The following is a 10,568-nucleotide window of genomic DNA, read 5'->3' on the forward strand; positions in this document are numbered from 1 at the left end:
AAAAATCAACTATATACCGAGTTCCCATCCCGTGTTTGTTTTATATAAGAATATTCGAGAAAGTTTAGGGGAGATCACTGCCGTTTTTTTTTCATCTGTGCTTGCGTGTTACGTTAGCGTTGTGCTTGTATCGGTATATTTGAACAGTTTCACCGTGGTGGAGCACGGCTAAGCAGCTACTATTTGTATTTAATACATTTCACGAGAAGACGGTCTCGCGTGGAGACCTTGGGCTCGGACGGCAGGGAAAGCATGGTGTTTGGTGGCGGTTCAAGGGAGGGGGGCCTTGTAGATCCGAGCAAATCATATAAAGCACAACCTTTGCCTGTTTTCTGTATTAATATCCCACGGATTGTTGAGCACACGTTGGAGAAGCTATGGTGTTCACCTGGCAACGGTGTGGTATTAATGCTAGTTGTGTATCTAGTCAACCTCAGAGACCTTTTTATCTACCCTGTCTTGCCCCCCTTCAAGGTAAGTAGGCCTTGCGGGGGTCAAGCAGGGTCCTTAGAAAGGTCAAATCGTTCTCAGGCCAGTGGAACAACACTAGGGTTAACACCACAGAACACTCTAATGCTGAACACTAAACTTAACAATCACGTGGCTACAGTTATACATCTAAAGTGCTCAACGTCTAAAAAAATTAATCTTAATGTGATAATTGCTGGCATGTCCATCAAACAACATTTTTTATTTAGTCCTTTAATCCTCATTTCGTCCCTTGATAAATTAGAAAAAAAAAATAATTACTTCCCTTATAAAAAAAATTAGGTAATCTATCGTTTTAGCGTAATCAATTCGGCGGCAGTAGTAATGTGCAGGAGAGGTAACTGATGCATATATTAGTTTAAATAAGTATATATTTCAGTCAAATGTTACAAAATTTAAGAGATAATTGATTTAAAAAAATAATCAGTGACAGAAACAATTTTAAATACCACGAAATATGGGACGGGGTAATTTTGTTTTTTAATGATGAAGAATATATTCGTTTCGTTAGAAATTGTGATTATCTATTATCCTCAGATAATAGTGTGTGTGTGTGTGTGTTATAAGAAAGAGTTCACTGTCCTATGTGCGCTCACCGAGCGGAACTCCCAATTTCCATTAGGTGCTTTTTAATGACCGTTTCACATGCAAACAAACCGAAAGTATCCTGTATCTCTACATCCATTCTACTATATTAGGTATGATTCATATTGTATTCCTACGCATAGCATTGGAGATAATTCAAATTATGGAGGTGACCCTCAACGGCAATCGCTTTTTTTTGTTACTCCTCTTGCATTCACTTGCAATCACTTGACCCAGATTAGATTGACCCAGATTGTGCTCAGGGCTTATTTTATTCATTTAGACTATTTAGGGTCTGTTAAAAGAGAATCAAACAAATAAAATAAACATTATATGCTGCGTATTTTATGTGTATTCTGTGTTATAAGTATGTTTAAATGTTTCATTAATCCTCATTCAGCCTACCTATTAAGCTGAGCAAGTCACGTGACCCACTTATCCCACATGGAAACTAGCCTGGTCACATGACTCCCGCAAAGCCTCTCAGATCCAATGAACCTTATTGCAAAAATTTTTAAAAATAAAATTAAAAAATTAAAAATTAAAATTTAAAAATAAAATTAAAAACAAAAAACCAACTAATTAATACACATTTATACACTAAATACACATTTTTACCTTGTATTTTGAGTTCAACGATTTTCTTAGATACATAAGTGCTAATAAAAATTTAATTTCCACAGGCAAAGATTGTACACCTGCAGAAATACTACAAGAATACAGTCCTGAGTAACAATCCATCAATATCAGTGCTCCAGGATAAAAATCTGGGCAACAGACCCATAATGCTAATGAGTCATTTCATTCGGTTGTGTGGACATACTGTCCAAAGCATATCTTTGTGGTGTAACGGACACCTATCTACCAGCCAGATAGATGGTGAACGCTCCCGGGTTCGTTTCAGGGGTTATATGCAAATGACCTAAAGCCTAAATGAATGAAAACTAACTCAACAACTCACTAGGGCTCGATTTCGAGGTCTAGGGAAAACTAGTGAAACTATTGAAGTTAACAACTCATTCAATCTGCATACAACTTTTAATAAGTGAACAAAGTCGTGGCAGAACACTAGATTAAACAAGATAAAATATTTAGTTTAGAAATAACAAAAACCCAACTTACAAAGCGTAAGAATAAATACTATCACAGTTTCTAACACTTTATAAAAATAGCCACAGAGCACATAACACTGCTATAGCATAAAGAATCACTTGGCCACAAGTAATATAATACTAGGATACTTAAACAACTTAATACTGCACAGCACACTCAGGACTTATGCTCTCCCACAGACGACTGGCCAAAATGGACTGCCTTGAGAAACCTGTGGGCGGCCTATTTATAGACTGAGGCAACCTGGAAGGTCACCTTCAAATCAAAAGGCCATTGGCTGGGGTGGTCATATGGTCTGAATCAATCAATCATATTTTGATGGAAAATTTCTGAGTCTAAGACTCTCTTAGTAAGATAGCGGAAAAAAACCGGTCATTATACCTCAGACCATATATGGTAAGGGAACAAGTGCAAACTAAAATAAACAGACCTAAGTAGGTCACAGTGGGTGCAAAGAGAGTGGCCATAGCTACAGCACTTGCTGTTGTAAATTTTAATAGGGGGTCCAAAGGAATGTTAGACTTTGTTAGAGCAGTAGGTTGTAGCTTATCAAATAATATTCAGATTAGTGGGGTTAGGAGAGATAAAGTTAGGGTTGTGAGGGCAGAAAAGTATGAATTAGCTGAGGTGAAGCTTAGGAGGGCAAAGAGAACTTTAGAAAACAATAGCAGGGGGGAGGGTCTAGCAGTTGTAGAGGGACATCTTTATTTAGCTGGCAGTGCGGATTAGGGTGGGTTTTTCTTTTTTTACCATGTTTGCTATTGATGAATTTGATAATGAATAAAAATATATCTTTAGCAAATTTACCATTTGATTTATACTTTATCATTAGAATATAATGTACTTATGACAAAAATGCAATGGTCATTTATTTTTATTGCTATTTTTTCAAATTTTCTTTGTTTCCCTGTAATTTTTCTTAGGGGTTGATGTTTGTAATTTTATCCCTATTTGTCTTTTTTAAAGCATTCCCCGTGTATTTATTGCTTTTTATGTCCACCATTGGACATAGTTGATTAAAATGTAACCATTGTATGATATTCAACTTGAATTTATTGTTAAAATTGACTTGGCAATCGTTTTTTTTCTTCATTTTTCTCGGTTAGTTGTTTTTTGTGGGAAAATACCTTACTTTGTAAAACATATCTTTGTCAGAAACAATCATGGAGGATTGAAATTTTGTATGGGTATTAAGCATGCTTATATCTATTGGATCACAAAATATAATTGAGTTTGCTTTGTAAGTTGTTTTTTTACAAAAAGTTTTATAAAGAAGGTTCACTGTTTAACGCACGCACTAAAACAGTATTCAAAAGAAAAATCATTAAAATATTTCTAACCAAGATATAAAAAATTCCCTTTGACATCCAATAGATAGGAATAGTTTAAAACCGCATACAAAATGTGAGTGAAATATGTCATTGGGTGTAGAAACTGCATTTTACAAACTTTTTTCAACTATTCTGCAATTTTTATCTCGGTTATGCCTCAATTTTTTTTTATATTTCCTAAACATAGTTTATTTATGTTATTAACATGGGTGTTACCATTATGTAGAAAAAAATAGTTTAAATACAGGTATTCAGAAAAAGTTGCTAAACCTCATGACGGTCCCTTTAAATAAAATTGTGTTCAAACATTTAAAACATCTACCATATTATTTTCAACAAAAGTCCGTATCAAGTTCTTCATAAATCGCCGAAGATTCTGATGTGATATCCTGCGAAAATATATTGCGGAGAGAGAGAGAGAGAGAGAGAGAGAGAGAGAGAGAGAGAGAGAGAACTGCGCACATGGGCTTTTATATATTAGGATTGTTCTTAGATTCGGGTCATAAATTTTGTCAATGTTTGGTATTGTGTTATTCTAGTCTTATCGTTTGTGATTAATTATTTGTTTTTTTTATCTCATAATTGTTGTCGATTTATTTAATTTCAGCTTAATTTAGTTAAAACATTATTTTGTTCACCATTTTTTGCCGGTGACCTACTTATCTTAGGGTTACGGTAACTTTTTCGTCTTCTGTTTGTACAGTTAATTATCTTAAAGAACAGATACGTTTTTAACATAGGCCAATACTTTATGTAATTATGTTTATCGCATGGTTGCGAAACATAAACATTTTAAAGCATTTTACACCTAAAGTGTTGACACTGATTAAATTTAAAATTGTTATTTTCTCTCCACTTCCACTAAATATATAAGGCCTAATAATTAAAACAAGTTAATAAAAAGTCTAGTGACAATTTAAGCGCAATTTCCTTATGTTATCTAAAAATAGATAGTGATCAAGTTTGCTGACGTACGTTCAAGCTAGGAGAACGATCGGTTTGTAGGTGTTTATGTAATTTAAAAAAAAAAATTTGTGACCGAACGAAAGGATATTTTTGAAAACTTTCTTCAGCAATATTGTTCTAAATTATGGCAGGAATCGATTGGTCTGGTTGCCGAGATATAGGCCAAAAACTGCATTTTTTTCGAGGTTTTTTTTTGGCTTTTCCGGGAAATCCAGGAAGGAATTCCGGGAATTGTTTTGGCATATGTTCATCCTCGGAACTTGCTTAACATATTTGCTTTTGGAACTAGTCCTCGATATTGCTTTGTTGAGGAGGAGATACGACTTAAAGCTGCGGACACACATCCACACATCCATCCAGAAATGACGCATTATTAAACGCAATTGCCAGTATGGAAATTGCGCTAAAAATATTGCCATAGTCAATTTAGCTTTAACGAAATTATGGAAACCACCACCCCATCCCTGTATATTACTTCAATAGAATGATTTAAAATACTTTGAAAAAATGTTTTCCTTATTTATTGTTATAGTGTATCAACTCAAAGTACCCAACAGCCCAACACAGTAACATCTCAATGGGGGGAGGGGTCCTGATGGAGGGGTAACGACACCACCGTGTGACCCCCCCCCCCCCCCCGACCTAGTGACGCAACTGATGAATTTAACAAACCGATGAATGCAAATGTCCAACTTTTTCTTCCCCTCCCCTCGACTGTCAAAAATAACCGTGTCGTGTCGGACTTGCTAGACGAGCTACACAACACGACAACTATCGCGTCTGCTGGTTGCATACAGTTGGCTAGATAAAACGTACAGTAACTGGAACTATCAATGAAAGGTCAAGGCTAGCCGAGGCCGAATAAACTGGAACTTTCACATTTGTCAGACTTTTCTCTTCTACGCTGCGTTGTATTATTTTATTTCACAAAAGCAGATTGCATTTTAAACTGGCTGCTGTTTTTAGTGCGTTATAGATTTACCTGCTGTGTACTTCTACAGGGCATCAAGCTTCACTTCGTGGCCAGCGGACCTGAGGGTAAACCTCTGATGTTGTTCATCCACGGCTTCCCTGAGTTCTGGTTCTCGTGGAGGCATCAAATCAAAGAGTTCCAGAAGGATTACAGGTAACAGACCTCATACTCACTGAATAAACAAATCAAACACTTTCTGAAGGACTACAGGTAATCTCACTTGGGACATCATTCATATAAATATAATACAAGGGACGTAACAATAACTACAAAGACAGATCGTAACAAAATATACCAGCTCTAATTACTACTTAATTAATTATGTTAAATTCATGTTGTAATTAACAGGGTGGTTGCTTTAGACACCAGAGGCTGCGGAGAGGCAGAAAAACCCAGTAAGCTGACTGAATATTCAATGGACACACTGCTGTCTGACATTAAGATAACTATCCTTGCTTTAGGTGAGTAATCAAAAACCATGCTACAATTCATCTCAAATTAGTTAAACTACGTTGAATTAAGAATTTCATAAACATTACATCATGCCGGATATAGAAGTTGTATTTTATATATAAAACGACACATATATTATAATAATCGTTACGTTGAATCTTGAGTACACATAACGAGTATTCTAAAATACAAGAATGATTACTGATGTGCAGCTAGCTATTGACCAATGGCCTAGGAGTTGCCTTGTTTCTGCTAGTAGTGTTATACCACTATGTCTCTGTCAATAATGTTAAAAAGGTTGACTGATTCTACACTGCCATAATGTCATTTTTTTTTCATCACAATCCAGTTCAAGCACCACTGTTTTATGTTTACATGTCAAAATATTTAAACAATAAAAATATTTAAAATTAAAAAAAAAAATTAGAATTTCATAAACAACTGTTTTAAAATTGATGATTATTACGCAAGAGTGAGTTATATGTCTTTAACGTACAATGGTTTGCACGAAGAAAACTTTTAATTTGAAAAACATTGAGCATAAATGTTAAACTACGTAAGTGTTTAAGAAACACTGTTTCGCACACAGGTTAAACTTAGCATAAACAGTTTAAAATTGACAAACATTGAGCATAAATGTTAAACTACGTAAGTGTGTAAGACACACTGTTATGCACAAAGATCAAACTTAGCATAAGCATTTTAAAATTGACAAACATTGAACATAAATGTTAAACTACGTAAGCGTTTAACTATAATGTTTGAACAAAGATTAAACTTAGCATACAAATTTAAAAATGGACAAACATTGAACATAAATGTTAAACTACGTAAGCGTTTAACTACAATGTTTGCACAAAGATTAAACTTAGCATGAAAATTTTAAAATTGACAAACATTGAACATAAATGTTAAACTACGTAAGCGTTTAACTACAATGTTTGCACAAAGATTAAACTTAGCATAAAAATTTTAAAATTGACAAACATTGAACATAAATGTTAAACTACGTAAGCGTTTAACTACAATGTTTGCACAAAGATTAAACTTAGCATAAAATTTTTAAAATTGACAAACATTGAACATAAATGTTAAACTACGTAAGCGTTTAACTATAATGTTTGAACAAAGATTAAACTTAGCATAAAAATTTTAAAATTGACAAACATTGAGCATAAATGTTAAACTACGTAAGCGTTTAACTACAATGTTTGCACAAAGATTAAACTTAGCATACAAATTTTAAAATTGACAAACATTGAACATAAATGTTAAACTACCTAAGCGTTTAACTATAATGTTTGAACAAACTTAGCATACAAATTTTAAAATTGACAAACATTGAGCATAAATGTTAAACTACGTAAGCGTTTAACTACAATGTTTGCACAAAGATTAAACTTAGCATAAAAATTTTAAAATTGACAAACATTGAACATAAATGTTAAACTACGTAAGCGTTTAACTACAATGTTTGAACAAACTTAGCATACAAATTTTAAAATTGACAAACATTGAACATAAATGTTAAACTACGTAAGCTTTTAACTACAATGTTTGCCTAGCATGAGATCATTGCCACATCCCCATGGTACACAAGTTGTGTTCTGGTCGCTCACGACTGGGGCGTCGCCATATCGTGGACCTTCTGCCGATACTACCCGCAGATGGTTGATAAATTTATTGTCATGAATGCGCCGCCTCTGCCGGTGTTTGAAAAGATGATGAGACGGAAGGAGCAGTTTAAGATGTCTTGGTGAGTGTTCATTAATTACATGTTAGGGGATAGAAGTGTGTAAACGTGAATATTGTGGTACGTGTTCATTAATTAGGCCTACATGTTGGAAGATAGAAATAAGTATGGCTGTTCCACAAAATATTAGTATTGTGGTAAGTGTTGATTAATTACATGTTGGAGGATTGAAGTAAGTATGGCTATTCCACACAATTTTAGTATTGTGGTAAGTGTTGATTAATTACATGTTGGAGGATTGAAGTACGTATGGCTATTCCACACAATTTTAGTATTAGGATAAGTGTTAATTAGGTGTTGGTAAAAATAAGTGTATTAGTATAGCAATTCCACAAAAGTTTGTTTAGTATTATGGCAAGTGTTAAATACTTATTTTATTCAAGAAGTGTGTAAGTAAGGCTATTCCACAAATGTGTAGTATTACATACCTGAAAAAGAAATTTAAAAAAAAGCCATTTAGGAAGATGAAGGTGGTCAGTACTATGCCTGTTTTTTCCCTAACGCGAGTTCTACTTACTTAAACCCGGATTCTAACTCCGGAATTTCAAGTCCGCATTCTACTACTCTACCGCTACAACCACGCCGTCCCAAACTTAACTTTAATGTCGCCAATTTACAAGCAATTTCTATTGTTTTTCTTACCTTTACACGAGTCCTCCTTAGCTACGTGTATTTATTTCAACTCCCGTATCATCTAGGTCTCTACCTCTAGACCAGGGGTCGGCAACCTTTGGAGACGAAAGAGCCAAAAGTTACAATTTACAAAATTACCCATTTTTTAAAGAGCCACTCACATTTTTATGTCAATAGTATATTTGTTTAGGATTATATATATATATATATATATATATATATATATATATATATATATATATATATATATATAATATCATACTAAATATATAATTTAAAATAATAGCTTTGAATAAATGAAATAATCCCATATGAATTTGTGTTGAGAGGATCTACTATGTAAGTCAGAGTACTTGCATTTGTTTTGAATTGCTAAAATCTCTCAGTGAAAACATCCTTCATTTTGTTTACATTAATGCTGAGGTGATTGAATAGTAGCATTGGTTTCATAACGATAATTTGTTTTTTAATTTTTCGTAATTAAGTAAATTACCACTTACCATGTATTCAACAAAAAAAAAGTATTTTTTTTTTCGAAACAAACCACTTCTTCATGCAAGACACTAAGCTGGTTTAGTTTGTTTGAGATATCTACAATGAAAATGAATATTTCAGTTCGGAATGGACAATGTAATAGGAAGTACATTGAGATAGGGAGTAACTAAATATTCTAATACAATAGCGAGTGTTTATTGTTTATATCTATGGTTATATCGTTTATTCCCGAGTGTTGCAGACTTATATTTTTATGAGTTTAAAAAAAAAATTGTAAATATTTGTGCATGGAGCTGAAGAGCCGCAACTGGACATCAAAAGAGCCGCATGTGGCTCGCGAGCCGCAGGTTGCCGACCCCTGCTCTAGACCACTATGTACCATACATCCCAAACTTAACTTAAATAACACCAATTGTTGTTCTAACCTGTACATTTTTCCCACCCCCAGGTACATTTACTTCTCCCAACTCCCGTATCTCCCAGAGCTGTACATTAGGATGAAAAATTTTGAAGCCCTTGAGAGCTGCTATGGCATCAAGAAAACTGGAGGTCTCTGTTTCTCTGGAGCTTTCAACAAGCCTTTACCTCGGGAAGAACTTGACGCCTATATGTACATCTTCTCTCAACAAGGTAAAAGTGCTGTTTTTGTTTTATCTTTTACAAGCTTCTATTTTAGGATAAACGTAATGCCTTTAAGTAAATCTTTGATCAACCACGTAAAAAAAGTTATTTTCTGGTGCCTTTTAAATAAAGTTTAATCAAGAGCCAAGAAGAATTAGTTGCATCTTTTAACAATTTTGGTTAAGTAAATAAAGAAACGTAACTTTCATCATCGCATTTCTTTTTGTATTTTTCAATGTAAAAATATTTTTTTAAAAGAGAATTATTTAGATATTTATTATACATCTTAAATATTTTTATTGATAACGTTATAAAATTTGATAACATAAGCCATGCTGATTTTTCATGAAAATATCAGTACAATCAATAGTTCAGTCATATTTTTTTATATAATAAACCAGTTGCCGTTCTTGCTTTGGTGTTGCGTTGTCTTATAAAAAAAAAATAATATAAGTCTTGAAACATAATACATTTTCTTTTACCCACACCCATATAATTATAATTGTAAATTTTATATATAATTTAAGTTTAAGAAATATATTATATCAAAAGCCTTTATTTTAATTAAGAATTAATTACTTAATTAATTAATTAAAACCCATTACTACTTAATTATGTATCATTTTTACATGTATTTCTGCAGAGACTCTGTCAGCATCGATCAATTATTACAGAGCTATTCTGGGAGCACCAGTTGATGCTTACGACATGACATTTACCATGCCCATCCTGGTTATCTGGGGGTGTGACGACAAGGCTATCCACGTCACAGCAGTGGATGACATCAAACGGGCCTTGCCACAAGTGACCATTGAACGTATAGAAGAGGCTGGTCATTTCGTACAGATGGACACACCTGAGAAGGTCAACAGGGCCATGAGAGCCTGGCTGAATAAACAGGCGTAGTTTTATTTATAAGACATATAGCATCGGTCTTAGTATAATGTATAAGGGGAGGTAACAGGCTTATTTTTTTTTGTATAAGCAAGCTTTGATTCATTCATAAGGGGAGATAAAATAGCTTTAGTTCAATTTATTAAGGCGGGCAACAGGCTTTATAAGCAGACTTAGTTTAATTTATATTATAAGGGTAGATGAATAGCTTTATTAGCAAGCTTTGTTTCATTTGTTAGGGGAGATAAAGGTTTTTATAAGC

At 33.8% G+C, this 10,568-nt stretch overlaps 1 protein-coding gene across 1 annotated transcript; it reads left to right on the forward strand.

Annotated features, from left to right (window-relative positions):
• The first annotated feature begins 252 nt into the window (after positions 1 to 252).
• LOC131956212 (epoxide hydrolase 1) lies at positions 253 to 10,318 on the forward strand. The gene is made up of 6 exons (XM_059320628.1): positions 253 to 474; positions 5,486 to 5,610; positions 5,806 to 5,918; positions 7,501 to 7,666; positions 9,240 to 9,421; positions 10,056 to 10,318. Exons 1-6 carry the CDS (start codon positions 253 to 255, stop codon positions 10,316 to 10,318), a joined length of 1,071 nt encoding a protein of 356 aa, XP_059176611.1.
• Positions 10,319 to 10,568: the final 250 nt, after the last annotated feature.

Source organism: Physella acuta, unplaced genomic scaffold (assembly GCF_028476545.2).
Source record: "Physella acuta isolate Inbredline_101_S28 unplaced genomic scaffold, ASM2847654v3 ptg001134l, whole genome shotgun sequence".
Taxonomy (NCBI): Eukaryota; Metazoa; Mollusca; class Gastropoda; family Physidae; genus Physella; species Physella acuta.

Excerpts from the sequence above, each read along its gene's own strand:
- LOC131956212 (XM_059320628.1), top strand. The coding sequence starts at position 253 with ATGGTGTTTGGTGGCGGTTCAAGGGAGGGGGGCCTTGTAGATCCGAGC. Across the intron at positions 7,667-9,239 it reads GAGCAGTTTAAGATGTCTTG|GTACATTTACTTCTCCCAAC; the intron begins GTGAGTGTTCAT and ends TCCCACCCCCAG. Across the intron at positions 9,422-10,055 it reads GTACATCTTCTCTCAACAAG|AGACTCTGTCAGCATCGATC; the intron begins GTAAAAGTGCTG and ends GTATTTCTGCAG.